Source organism: Egretta garzetta, unplaced genomic scaffold (assembly GCF_000687185.1).
Source record: "Egretta garzetta isolate BGI_Z169 unplaced genomic scaffold, ASM68718v1 scaffold25, whole genome shotgun sequence".
In the NCBI taxonomy this organism is placed as follows: Eukaryota; Metazoa; Chordata; class Aves; order Pelecaniformes; family Ardeidae; genus Egretta; species Egretta garzetta.
The window spans coordinates 3907505-3921815 of NW_009259800.1; the positions used below are offsets into that span (position 1 = coordinate 3907505).

At 38.8% G+C, this 14311-nt stretch overlaps 1 protein-coding gene across 4 annotated transcripts in view; it reads left to right on the forward strand.

Annotated features, from left to right (window-relative positions):
• Positions 1-11987, forward strand: part of LOC104127221 (protein HIRA) — a 29520-nt gene extending 17533 nt beyond the window's left edge. For all 4 annotated transcript variants that reach the window (XM_035895356.1, XM_035895358.1, XM_035895357.1 and 1 more), the window contains 10 exons: positions 280-484; positions 1257-1361; positions 2176-2324; positions 2966-3127; positions 3887-3945; positions 4951-5056; positions 6921-7043; positions 8285-8448; positions 10440-10528; positions 11117-11987. In XM_035895356.1, coding sequence (XP_035751249.1) covers positions 280-484; positions 1257-1361; positions 2176-2324; positions 2966-3127; positions 3887-3945; positions 4951-5056; positions 6921-7043; positions 8285-8448; positions 10440-10528; positions 11117-11233 — 1279 coding nt within the window. In that variant the 3' untranslated portion in view covers positions 11234-11987. The remainder of the gene's footprint in view (positions 1-279; positions 485-1256; positions 1362-2175; positions 2325-2965; positions 3128-3886; positions 3946-4950; positions 5057-6920; positions 7044-8284; positions 8449-10439; positions 10529-11116) is intronic.
• Positions 11988-14311: the final 2324 nt, after the last annotated feature.

Sequence of the window (14311 nt, forward strand, 5' to 3'; positions counted from 1 at the left end):
TTTACAGCCTTATCTAGTTGTGAACTGCTAGTTTGATTAATTTTTTTAAAGGAGTGAATATGTCTTATCAGCTTACATATATATTGTACATGGTACTTTTGTGGAGGACTTGCCATACCGTTTTGGCTTCTTCCTCTTGCCTTTGTGCATATTGAAATACCCTCAAACAAGGCTAAGAATGTATCTTCTTACCTACAAGAATGCAGTGCATAGGATATATGGCAGCTTTTGGAATCAACTTATATAAAATGTGAAATTTTTTTTTTTTTACTTGCTCAGACTGAAGGATCAGAATTTAATTAAAGACAATAAGCCCAAGGATATTCTGGAGAGCAGCAGTGACAGTGAAGAGAAGATTCCAGCTGCTAAACCACTCAGTGCACCCAAACGGAAACTGGAACTTGAGGGAGAAACAGTAGAAAAGAAGAAAAAAGGAAGGCCTCGAAAAGACTCCAGACTTGTACCAGTAACTTTAACTGTTCAGGTGAAATAAATAAGATTTATTGTGGCTTTCAATGTTCGTTTAATAAAGTCAGTCCCATGTTGACTTGTTCCGTCAACTCAGGGAAACGCAAGTAATGTAAGCCCCTCAGAATTTTTAGCCATCCTCCTTCTTTGCCTTTTAAACTTACTCTTTTTAAAATTTGAGATTATAAAAACCAGATGTACATGGTGTGGGCAAATGTGTCCATCCTTTATATAAATACGCAGTTACTTACTAAACAGTACCAGCACGCTAAGTAGTGATAGCCTGCCAAACGACTGTATAGAATAAATTGAAATGCCATTAATGTTTGGTGTTCTTTGATGGAGAGTGGCCCAAGCACAAGAGAGTGACTCAGATATGATGACTCAAATGGTTGTGAGTTTCCTAGAAACTATGAAGTAGTAAGTGGCATTAACATTTCCACCATTTTAGGGCGTATAGGTCCCTCTGTTTTCGGTATTCAGAGCTTAGCTTTTCCATGCAATATACCAGAATTTCCATTAATTGGTTCCAGCTGAAAGGTGGAGGGGTCTATGAAAAAAAAAAGACCACATCTAGTTTGTTTAGGTCTTTTAATTCTTAGAAGCTATATTAAAAAAAATTGTATTTACACAAGTAATCGGAAAAAGATTAATATTTGCAATTGGTATTATTTGGAATTTTTTAAAAAAGTTTTTCTCTTTCAAATTCAATCTATATTACAGAATAACTTTGGTTTTAACTTCTTTTAATGGAAAAATTTAACCACTTTTGCAATTTTTTTTTCCAGTCCCCAGCTACACTGGCCTCTGAGAAGGATGCTGCTTGCATCTCTGCACCAGCATTAGCACTTAAGCTGCCAACCCCAATCCCACAGAAATCGTTTACTTTGCAAGTAAGTAGACTATAAGGGGGGAAAAAAGCTTAATACAGAAAAAAAAAAAAAAAAAAAAAAAAAAGGACCTTTCCTCCTGCTTTTTAAAAATATTTTTAGATTATTCAGGATCCTTTGATAAATTAATGTTTGATATGTGTATTTGTTCAAGCAAGCAAGATGGTATACTTCAGCTTCTAAGAATATGTCTGTATGAGAAAAGTTAATGGCAAATCAGATAAAAATAGGCCACTTCTGAACCAGCTAAACTTCAAAGAGGAATGCCTCTGGTTCATCAGTCCCTCCTCCTGGTTAACCAAAGTGTGTCATAAAGATAAGAGGCTCCAATGGGAGTAACTGCTGCGTTATTACAGTTGTGTCGGTAGTACACTGCCAAAGAGAAAAACAAGCATTTTCTGAGAGCTCTCTGGAGATGCTCAACATCTGAGGAGGCTGGTAAATAGTATTACTTTAGGTATTTATGAAATAATTTTTCTGCGTGTTTAGGCTGTGGCAGTCTGGTTCTAATTTGCAAGATTGTAAGGAGACTGGGCACATCTAGACTTGATCTGGTGCCCTTAATTAGGAAGCACAGACTAGCACAACCTTTCTTCATTCTTATACTCAGAATACAAAGAAATTATTTGTGTTCTAGCCAAGACTGATTTTCAGAGGCCTGCTTCTTTTGAAGTACCACAGTCTATTTTTAAGCAATCTTAAACAGACAATGCCATACTTAAATCCATTCTTAAAGTCGGCATTGTTTTGGATCTAATGGTAGTTGCTGCTTTTTTGAGTAGTTCTTCCAAAAAGTATTTTATTTTTTGTTTTTCAGGTAAGTTCAGATCCATCGATGTACCTTGAAGTAGAGAATGAAATGACTACAGTGGGAGGTTCAAAGCTGAGCAGGTTAAAGTGTAATCGAGAAGGAAAGGAATGGGAGACGGTCCTCACCAGTCGAATTCTCACTGCAGCAGGAAGCTGGTAAGAGTATATGTTGGGGGAAGTGGGAGCCTGCAGCAGATAAGTAGTCCTAAAGGCCAGAGTGCATTTTTAGGCGTACGAAAGTACACTTTACAGAAAGTTAATTACACCTAGGTCTGCAAACCTTCTGCCCATCTCCTTAGACTATCATAATTATAACCAAATTAAGGAGGCATAGAATGCATCTATAGATAATCTGTGTGGTTTTTGAATGTTTCCTTTGGTACACAGGATTTTTTGTAAGCTGTAGGAGTTAGTCACCTCTTGAGGCATTAGCCCAAGTTGTATGACAAATTAAGGAACTGGTCTGGTTTTATGCTACTTGCATTTGATAAAATGTAAAATGTAAACATTTCTTTTTGATATCTCTTTTTTTTTTTTTTTTTTTTTTTTTTTTTTTTTTGGGAGATTGTAAGTGTCGCTTGGGAAAAAGTTTTGTGATGTAGGAAGGGAGCCTTCAGTTAACAGGAATACCAACTGTAAAATAGTGATTCATTGCAGTCCCTTCTGTTTGTCAGTATTAAAGTAGGAAAACTTCTTACCTTTGTGTAAAATAGAAAATAATTATGAATATGTCTTTTTGTTAGAAAACTGTTAATGTACAGTAATCCTCAGAATACTGATTTTTTTTTTTTTTTTAGTGAGATTGTAAGTGTAGCCTGTGAGAAACGAACCTTGTCAGTATTTTCAGCTTGTGGTCGTCGCCTTCTTCCCCCTATAATATTGAATACACCCATCTCCACCCTACATTGCACAGGTTCTTACGTCATGGCTCTCACCACTGCTGCTACGCTCTCTGTTTGGTAAGTACCGTAACAGGCTGCGGCAGCTGGCTGGGCTGATTTTTATAGGTAACTGTTCAATAATGTCGAGGCATTGCTGTTGAAACTGAGGCTTAAACCAAATCAGGTCTGAACACCAGTCCATTTTTGGATATAATATGAAGAGTTAATTGGGCAGGACTTGAATCCTGCTCTAGGATGGTCCATAATGTTGAATTTTATTCTAGAAGGAAGATAGGTGATCAGCTAGAAGTTTCTAGTTTAAACAGCCTCCCTAGGATAGACTTGTCATGCATATGGAATGGATTGAGGGGGGAAAAAGGAGAAATACGGGTATTTCCAACTTCCGTCATACTTAGCCAATGAAGTACGTGAGTTTCAGAGTTAAAGTACTGTAGCCATCTTCAAGATACCAAGATAAAAACTGCAGTACTTGTTTACAGTTGTTGAATTAAATCTAACGTCTCATGCGAGTCGGAGCTCCTGAAGGAGTTATTTGGATCCTTAGTGTTTGCTTAGCTGTAATGAGGTTGCCTGATAAAGAGCCATAAAAGTTGTTCTCTGTTATTGACTTCTGGCTTGCCATAAGGGGTTTGAGTTTACCAAAGTAATTTTGTTGAAGCAAAGAAGGAAATGTCAAAACAACAACAAAAAAAAAAGCCCCAACCAAACTCTCCCAAAAAACCCACTGTCATGAATATTGAAGAAGTGCATTTGTTAAATGATTTTGGAGCTTTCAGTTGGTTTTAAACTGCAGACGTGTCCTTTTGTCTTTTTCAGGGATGTTCACAAGCAGACAGCCATTGTTAGAGATGAATCTTTGCAAACAATATTTTCAGGTAGTAAAAAGGGTCATTTCTTTACCAAGCTTTGAGCCCACCTGTACTCTTTAGTACCATTTATGAATATGCTGAATTTTTACAAAATGTGAAAAGCCTAAACAAATAATATTACTTCGTTATTGTGTAATAAAAGGAAGTCATTGGCAATGTTGAAATACAGCAGAAATAACTGAGATGAGAATATCAGCAGTTAGCAGACTTGTACCAGATTCTGTAGCTTACTATATTCCGGCTTGCTTCTGAATGTGAAGATTCAGTGTTGTGAAGATCACAAACCAAATATTTTACGTAAAACTGCTCTTACAACAGTTTCTCTGTGTGCACATTGCATGTATATTATCTTAATGATGAACAACCGATTGTCTCAAATCTGTTATTTCAAAATCTTCAGTTTCTATCATTGCTGATGTCTGGCACAAAACAAATGATCAAAAAAGCATGTCTCGGAGCATACTGGCTTCTATTTTAACTTTAATCAAAACTACCTTGAAGAAGTAGCTGTACTAGCAGTTTAAAAATGTCTTCTTTAGAAGTTAAGTGCACAAATCCTGGGCTTGGGATATGCTGGGAAATGAGAGACTCCTGCTATCCCACTTCTACTATGTTCTTAGAGAGCATGCTTTTCTAAGTATGCTGGGTTTTAGAATTTTAACTTAATGGGAAAAAGAAACATAAAGGCTTCTTAGGTTACATGGCAGAATTGCTGAAGATTGTCCCTAGATTTGGAGAATGTTTCTAGTGAAGCCAATGTTCTGTATAAATGGCAGCATCAAGACTGATAATGTGTTTTGCGAGAGTGATTTTAATGCTACTGCCCTGAGCCTGGCACTTGCCATCCCTATCTTGTGTCTTGACCTTCCTATCAATGCTTGAGAATAACATTTACTGACCCTTTTTCTGTTGGTGGCTATGACTGATAATTAATGGTAGATAGCATTTTTTATCATTCTGAATGTCATGCAAGACTCCAAAAGAAAAACCTTGGTTTGATTTGACTTGTAGGAAGTGATGCGACTGTCTCTCAGATCTTGCTGACTCAACATGGTATACCTGTAATGAGCATGTCTGATGGAAAGGCGTACTGTTTTAATCCTTCTCTTTCTACGTGGTAAGTTATATATTATTTCCTGCTTTTACAACTTGGCTGAACTAACATGTATTCTGATTTGCTGTTGCGCTCCATATTTTGAAGCTTAGTCTGAGTAGGAACACATGCCAGGTTTAGTTTTGCTTTGCTTCACTATCATATGTCTATGCTTAACTCTGTTATATTCTTACGATTTGTTATGTTTAAAATAAATTTTTTTAAATGAAAAAGTTAAACTACAGCTTTATCTCTCTTTCCTACACAGTGCATACTCTTATTTATTAACATACACCCATATATACTTTTGCTGATGTGCATCAGTTGAATCTGTCAAGCAGTTGGCAGTGATTAAAGATAATGTAGCCTTACAATTCACTTTTTTGCATAAAAGAATGCAGTTCTGGAAAATCTGTCAAAACAATTTTCAGGGTTTTGTTGGGAGTTTAGACATGTTAAAATTATTTTGCCCACTTTCCAGAGAAAATAAGACCTATGCACGCCAATCCTGAACGTGTATGTGCCTGACTTTGTCAGTCCTCGTGACTCCTTAATAATTTTTTTTGATCTGATGACCAGTCAAGTTTGAAGAGAGCTTTTTTTCTCCAAGATGTAAGAGTTTAATGAAGGTAGTAAGTCAGTTAGGGGAGGAGGGAAGAAATCATTATACCTCGGAGAATTCTCATGGAACAGTCATTACTGATGTCCTAAACACAAGGAAAGGCTACATAAGAGTCTGTGCCTTATTTGGTATCAGATAGACTTTCCCCATGGATTCTCTTCTGTCAAGGCATAAAAAATTTCTGTGGTTAAATTATTTACAGTATCTTTCCAAAACAGATTTTTTTTTTTGTTGTTGTTGTCTGTCTTAAGAGAAAAAAACATGTTGCAGTCTTAATGTAATTGTGGTACTTAGTGTAATGAGCATACTTGATGAAAGGGCTTATTGTTTTAATTCCTCCTTAGAATAATTCTTGCTAGTCAGCTACTTGATGTGAATCCTTTGGAAAAGAAAACACCTTATTTGTTCTTTAGATAAACAAGAAATTATGCAGAAATTTTCCCAGTCAATAAGGAGCAGAGGACAGGGTCTCAGCCATAATTCTGAATTTGCTGTCATTTCTTAGTTTGTACCACAGCTTGGGAAATACATAAAAGAGCAATCCCTTTAGTCATCATACAAATTTAAACATGATAAAGCAGTAAAGGGTATTTTAAATATTTGTGCCGTTCTACCTCTGAGCTGTCTGGAGGTCTAAACTTAGCATTGGTTTGAGCCACTGATTCTCTTGGCATCTCAAGCCAGTGAAAATGATATCCTTGATTAGGTGTGGAAAAGCCAGCTGTAACTGTCAGCTCCCTCCATGTGAAGGAAGAGCTGTAATGTATGGGAAGATTGTCAACGTGTATGATTGTGATGACTTGTCTGGTGGGTGGGGGGACCTGACATGAGGTAAAATCAAGTTCTTAACGAGAAAGCCATTACCTGTCTTCACCCAACTCTTTGTTCTGGGGCATGACTTCTTATTAGATGTAAAATGACAAGTAGAAAGTTCATTTCCTTCAAAACTAATGCTAAATGGTATTATACAATTAATATTGTGAACTTTGGGGTTGGAAGGCACAGCAGAAGCAGAATTTGGATATGGAGTGGGAACAGTTGCTGTCCATGGAATTCCTGAGCACCTTGGTGATATTTTTTTGTTGTTGTTGTTATCTGTGAAAATACATGTGGAATTCCTGAGCACCTTGGTGATATTTTTTTTTTTTGTTGTTGTTGTTATCTGTGAAAATACAAGTCAGGCGTTGAGGCAGAACAGAGCTGGATCCTCTGATATCATTGCCTACTCTCATCAAACTTTTTGTTTGTTTGTTTGCTTTTTTCCAGGAATCTTGTTTCTGACAAACAGGACTCTCTAGCACAATGTGCAGACTTCAGGAATAGTTTACCATCCCAAGAAGCCATGCTGTGTTCTGGGCCCTTAGCTGTAATACAGGGACGAACATCAAAGTAAGCACTTAATTGCTTTGTTTGATCAGCGTGTTTCTCTCTTTTTTTTCCCCCTATTATTTATTAATGTACTTGAATCAGTGAGTTAATTCCTAAGATGCTAATGGCACTGGTAATTGTCAGTAACTCATAGAGTGGTTGTTTTGTTTGTTTGGGTTTTTTTAAACCTTTGCACATTTATAGTCTGTATCTTAATGTTGTTTTGAGATTATTTGGGGAGCAGGAAAGCATGCTCTAAACTTAATCATTTTAAGGCTCTTTATTGGATGAATAAAGTATTTGACAATTCTGTGCATGTAATATTTTGATTAGCTAAACTGAATTTCTTACTTTTTACATTTTAATTTTTAGTTTACCAGCTTTGGAGTAGGCCTACAAATTTTGAGTAGTTCAGTTGTCCTCAAGGGATCTATTTAATGAAGTCTTTGAGAAAGTTGAGTGATTAGTCATCTAATGCATACTTTTAACATCTGAAAATATCACCAGAGAATTGTGTGAGCCAGAGCAGACTCCTGTAGGTAATTCAGTAGCCCATCCTCACCTGGATTTGAATTAGATTTCCCAGGCAGATTTCTGTGCTGTTTCTGTCCTTCACATCTGAGTTTAATTTTTTTGGTGAGAAAAACTCTGTAGAGTTGTATGACTTTACTGCTGTTTTCTTGGGAGCAGGAGGGGAATGAAATGGGAAATAGATTTGAAATCCAAACAAACAACACTCTCTTTTAGAGAGAGAAAATATCAGACAGAAAAATTGGCAGTTTTTTCAAAAAGGAAATAATGGGTTACTTTTTTCAAATTACCCTTCTTATAATACATTTATTTGAAATAAATCTCTTAAATGCTTTAGGCTAACTTCGTATCTTGTGTTTGTTTTATGACTTTCACCTTGAGGGGCAAAGAAAGGTAAAGGCAGTCATCTTAATTTCCGATAAACATTTAGGAGCACTTGGTCACTGGAAAGCACGTGTTTTTAAAGAGAAGAGGGGTGAAAGGAAGAGAAAAAAGAGCAGGAGGCAGAAAACCTTCCGTGGACCTTGATACTTGTATACGGTCCAGTGGGGGGGAAGGCAGTTTGCTATGAAGTGCTGCCTTTGTCATTAAAAGCTTGAACTTTGGAAGCATTAGGTGCCTCTGAGAGATAAGTGTAGACTAGCTTGTACTGCAAAAACCTATATTCCTTAAACTAGGATCTGATTTTATAGCTGGCATGGTTTTGGTTGGTTTGTTTGTTTGTTTTGTAGTTCAGGAAGGCAAGCTGCAAGATTGTTCTCCATGCCTCATTTAGTGCAACAAGAAACAACGCTTGCATACCTGGAGAACCAGATAGCAGCAGCACTTATGTTACAATCCAGTCATGAATATCGCCACTGGCTCCTTATCTATGCACGGTACCTAGTTAATGAAGGTGAGACCTGCCATGCTGTGTTGTTTGCAGCTCTGATGGATCTTTAAGAAACACTCCATTCATGTCATGTCTATGTATGATTGCACTTAACGTTCTCCTTTTAGCACTTGGCTTCTGGACTCGGTTTTTACTTAAAACCAAAACAAACTGCCGAAGCGCATTTGCTTCCTATAGTGCTCAGTACTGAGGAATCCCATTTTGACACATGGATGTGAACAGATCATGGTCTGGGGAAACAGTGCCATCTGTGGGCTTCAACAGCAGGAGTTGGAAAAAAAGTCCAGTGATCTGTCATGCATATCATGTGTATTATCTGGCAGCAACTACAGATGTTTCAGAGGAACCAGCAACACCTTGTAAAATCCATAACATTCCTCAGCCAACTGATGATTGCCTGATGTGAAATGGAAGAGTTGCTCAGTCTCTGACACTTTGTACCAGAGCAGATAAAACTGTGGAGAATTTGCTTGTGTTACTTGCACTTTATACTTTTTTTTATGTTCTAAAATATCAGCAGCCTGTACTGGTGAGCTCCACAGGTTAAGTTCTGTGAGGAAAGAAATCTGCGAGAAAGGTTGCTTGTGTCTATTTTGTATTTGAATACACTATATCTCTATGCTATTACGTTAAATAAGGTTAACCAACTGACTTTTATGCTTCTTGGATTCTAAAGATCTACGTTGTATCTCTGCTTGTCTTGCATTCCAAGTTTAGTAGTTCCCGTTGTATTAATTCAGTATTATTCCTCACCATGCATAATCATTTTACACAGAGAGAAGCAAAATGGTTCATGTTAGGCCACCTAATAAGTGTTGGCAGAATTAAAATTGAGCTCATTAATTCTTGCCTTTTGAACCCTACCCTACTTAACAAGAGAGCTTGATGAACTGCATATGATTGTCTCTGTCCTTCCCCGGTTGAAATGAAAATGTTGGTCCTGGGTCATATGTTAAAGGGACAGTTCTACTTCTAAAAGTCTTTACTAATTGAGAACCTCTCTATTGTGTGTGCAGGGTCATCCTGCACCATGCAAATGCTGCTGCCTTGCCTGTGTGTATACACTGGACATCACTGCAAATTCTGCTTTGCCACACATGTATTACTGTTTCACTAGTTTTCTAGGTCTGCTAAGCTTCAAAAATTGCACATCCTATTATTGACCCTTTATTCCTATAATGGTTTCAACATTTAATGAACTCTAATCCATTAAAATAGTCAATCTGTTATGCCTTGATTGGCATGTTACCCTTGAACAGATGACTTCATCACTTGCAAGGGAATTCCCCCCTCTGATTTTTTTTTGGTGAATAAAGCTGGCCTGGAAACTGTGTGTGGTTTAATTAAAGATTTTTTAACTCTTGTGCATATTAATTGGATTCATTTTAATTTTGTTAGAAGCTCTTTTGCTAAGGCTTTGAGAGATGTCTTCCAGTTGAGTAATATTTTAATGTTTCAGAAGGATGTCTGATTTATTTTTTTTTAACTACTGACTCCATTTTTCCAAATTCATATATTGCAATTAAATGCAGCCTAAAAACTTTTCCCCTTCACTGGTTTTCATCTTGTGGCTTTCCAGCTCTTGTGGTATCTCTTTTGTATTAGTTTTCTGCCTGTTGAAGTCTGTCAGTTTTCCAGGGTTTTTTGGTTTGTATTTTTAAAAGCTGGTATATCTTATGTGGGAAGGGGGAGTGAGGTTGAGATCAGGGCAGCTCTTAAAACAAGCTGGAGTAACTACTTCAGTTTTTCTCCCTCTAGTAGATGATCTTAGTGGTTTTGGTTTTGAGAATTTAAAATAAAACTCTTCAGAACTCTAAAATAAATCCTTTATCTAAGACTTGCTCTTAGAATACTATACTTTTTCAGAAATCAATCTTTTTGGCTTTATTTTATTCTGGATGCTTGTAATTCTTTCCTGAATGTTGTCAATTATGTTGTGGAGTGGTTGTAGTGAAATGCTTATGAATGTGATTTTATTTTCTGATAATATTCAGGGTTTGAATATCGTTTGCGAGAATTATGCAAGGATTTACTGGGTCCAGTCCATTACTCAGCTGGAAGTCAGTGGGAATCAACAGTTATGGTAAGTCCTGATAATAGTTTAACAAAGCTTGAGGAAAAGTTTGCTGTGAAAATTACAGAACATGGGTAGACAATAGAACTTAAAATATGATTAAACTTAGTGGCAAAAAAGCCATCACAAATTGTTTTTGCTGACCCTGGAACCCTTTCCATACTCTGCTCAAATCTCGTAAGCAGGCTGCCTTAAGCAGGCACTTGTATTTATTTCATGTGAAACTGTAGACAAATGCGTAGCGCCACAGTCTCAGCTTGGATGCTGTCTTCAGTGTTACGCAGGTGGAGCAGAGCTGTATGTTCAGGTCTCCACGTTCTTCATACAGCAGCTTTGAAATAGTGACAAGCCACTGAAATGTCTTCCCTTCTCAGAGCATGTCTGGAATCTGTAACTGCAGAGGCTGCACCAGCTTCATGAGCGTATATAAATGTAAAGACACTCTTTATTCTGGGAGCCGTGTAAGCAGAGTAAGAACATAAAATACACAGCCCTCTCCAGGCAGGAAAAAAGGCATGGATCTTAAGCAGCTCTATCAAATATATTCATGATATCAAGTAATACATTCTGAGGATGCTTTTGTGTGTTTTTGTGCAGGGTTTACGAAAGAGAGAACTATTGAAAGAGCTTCTTCCTGTTATTGGACAGAACCTCCGCTTCCAGAGGCTTTTCACAGAATATCAAGAGCAGCTAGACATCTTGAGAGACAAGTAGCATTTCCCCAGATTTTCCCTGCGGGGCCTGGTCCGAGAGAAACTGCTGAACAGCATTAACCAGAGGCAGAAGAGGAGCGAGAGCCCGGTCAGTAGGGACACTCCTGAAGAGAGCAGTGCCGTAAGGATCCCAGATGCTTCAGGAGTTGACCTGCTTTAGTTTTTAAAGAAGCTCGCAAGTGGATTCGTGAAAATGATGAGTGGATGAGCTAGACCGTTTCCCAAGTGAAACTTAAACCATCGAAGCTGTGGCCTCTGTTTCTATGGAAAGTCGTGGATATGTACTTCAGGGGGGTCCTTTTGGATCTGGATCTCATTTGAATATCAAAACTAGCTGAGAACTGTTTGTGGGGTTTCTTGGATGTCCTGTGAAAAGCACAGTACTTCAGAGTACACTGAACAGCATATTTAACCCTGTTTAGGGTTTTTTGCCTGAGGATTTATTGAGGCTCAACACTATATTAAATTAGATGAATGAGCCACGTAAAAAGAAATTTCATAAATATTAAGGTATTATGCAGCCAATAGACTCTTTCCTGTGAATATTATAATAATAATAAGAGGCTGTTCTAACACATGGACTATTTTTGTACTAGAATTTGCTAACTTGTAATATGGAATTTTATTTGGCCGATAATCAGGCTATCTCTACAAAGTCATCTTGTAGGAGATTTAACTCTAATTACAAAAGCTATGTTTCAAAATAATTCTACCAAATTAACATGTCATCATCTGGTTTTTAATTTTTAAATGTTTGTAAAAGGCATTTTGGGGGGAGGGGGAGGGATGCAATGGGGTGGCTCTTTTTGTAAGTACAAAAATAAACGAACATTGCATTGGTTTAAAAAAAAAAAAGCAAAAACATGGTCTTGAATTATTACAAAGGGCACAGGCATCTCCAGAAATGTCAGCACAGGCTGAGTCATGTTAACATGTCTAGAAATAAATAATACCGTCTGAGTGATCTTTTCTCTGAAAGTGTGATCAGGCAAGTACTTGTGATGTCCCTAGAGCCGCCATGTTTTCTCTTGGAGCCACAGCTCGGCTGAGGGAGAAGGAGCTGTGTGGGAGTGCTCGTTATCTCAGGCAAAATGGGCTCCCTGACCACTGCCAAAAGTGGTCGGTGCTGCAACAAGAAATTAGCTTCATGCAGTTATGGCCGTGTTCCTTGCGTGGCATTTTGTAATAACAAAATAGGGCTGGTGGCCTGCCAACAGTTCACCTGTGTCTACCAAAACTGAAATCAATCAACTTGTTTTCTTCCCCAAAGTACGCTTGGCCATAGGAAAGGAACAAGTGTATGTGTTGGTTCTTTCTGGGACTGAACCATTCAAGTGTGCCTCAATTTATTGCCTTACTTTGAGATGTTTTTGAGTAAGAAAATTAGTATTGAAATGAGTAAGTGTATTTCAACCCTTGTAAAGGGGCAGTTTGTCCCCTAAATTTCTAGCGGAAGTAAACAATATCCTTTGCCCTCAGCCAGGGCAAGGACTAATGCTACTGTGGGCTTTGGCTGAAGGGGACTGACCCTCTTCAGGGAGGTGGCTCTGCAGTTAAATGGTTGGATCCTAGAGGGAGGGATGTGCTCTTTAAGGCAACAAAACCCCACATTTGGAGGGTTTTGTTGTCTCCTGTATTCAACTGCCAGACCTGATGGACACCGGATTGCTTCTCTGTACAGCAATCTCATGTGCATGCTGGCTGAAGTGTCTCAAAGAGCAATAAAAATAACTCACTTAGCAGCTATTCTTCAGTGTGGCACCAGCGGGTTTGCAACAAGCAGTGGGAAATGTAGTGACAGCACAGCTTGATCCTGTGTGTACCTGGTGGGGAAAATGAAGGTGATAAGGAGAGCCATCCAACTTCCCTGATCTCTAGTCCAAAAAGCTTAATAGTACCATACCAACCAGTCATGGCAGTGCTGTGAGTGATTCATACGCTATTGCCAGTCTACACTCATGGGAGCAGACATTCTATTCCTTATAGAGTAGAATTGTAGAGTTACAGAATCCTAGAATGTTTGGGTTGGAAGGGGCCTTTAAAGCTCATCTGTTCTGGGGAAGAGGTGGGTCTGGGTGCAGTCGGTGGGACCCCGGCTATCGGCTTCTGTGGATTTTGACTCTTGACCATTCTGTGTAGGTGGCTGCCAGGTTGATGGTTTAATGAGGAAAGAACAAATGAGTATGGATAGTTTGGAAGGTGTTTGGTAAGTGAAAGCTCTGAGGCAGGCAGCTGTTTCTTCCTGCTAAAGGCAGGATGTTTGCCTTCTGGCCATCCACCATTCAGCCTTGTGCTGTTCATACCAGTCTTGTCATAAATGCTGTTTAATAGGATTTAAAAGTAATTAGGTAAGGGAAAGTAAGTTGTTCTTTGCCATTAAGTCTTTGAAGAGACACTGAAATGCTTTTTATGAAGAGCTGTCTCTGTATCAGACACTGCAAGTTTTTTTTACCCATTTATCTTGGGAGGTTCTGTTACTGCCCAACAGATCAGGAGTGCAATGATTTTACATCCTATGCAACGAAATATATTTAAAATAAGATGAACATTTTTCTTAAGTTGGATATTTTAGCATTTTCAGCTTACATTCAGCACCTTTCAGACGAGGGCTATGAAAACTGTTTAAGGCTGCATTGCATGATCCAAGGAAGCCTGCAGCAAAATCAACAAGGAACGCTTCCAGTGTGGGTAGTGGGGGCTGGCCCTTTTGAACAACCAAGTTTTTATTAATTAACGGTTTGGACGGGGGAACGGGGATGGCCACAGGGGGGATTCGACATTTTCCCTAGGCGACCTGAGCAGAAAACGCCCGCCAAAACTCCCTCAGGGCTTCCCCGACGCTCCCGCCCTGGCGCCGGTGTGAGGACCCAACCGGAGCTACAGCAAAAACTGAAATAAAAGTGGATTTAGCCAGGCGCCAGGGACTGGGGCGCAGACTCGCCTCAGGCAGCCCAAGGGCCGCACAAACGCTGGATGTGTGTGCTTCAGCCTGCGGCGGGCCAGCGCGGAGCACCCTTCGCTGCGCTCCCCTCAGCGCGCCCCCCTCAGCGCTCCCGCGCTTCCCGCTCCCCTTCTCAGC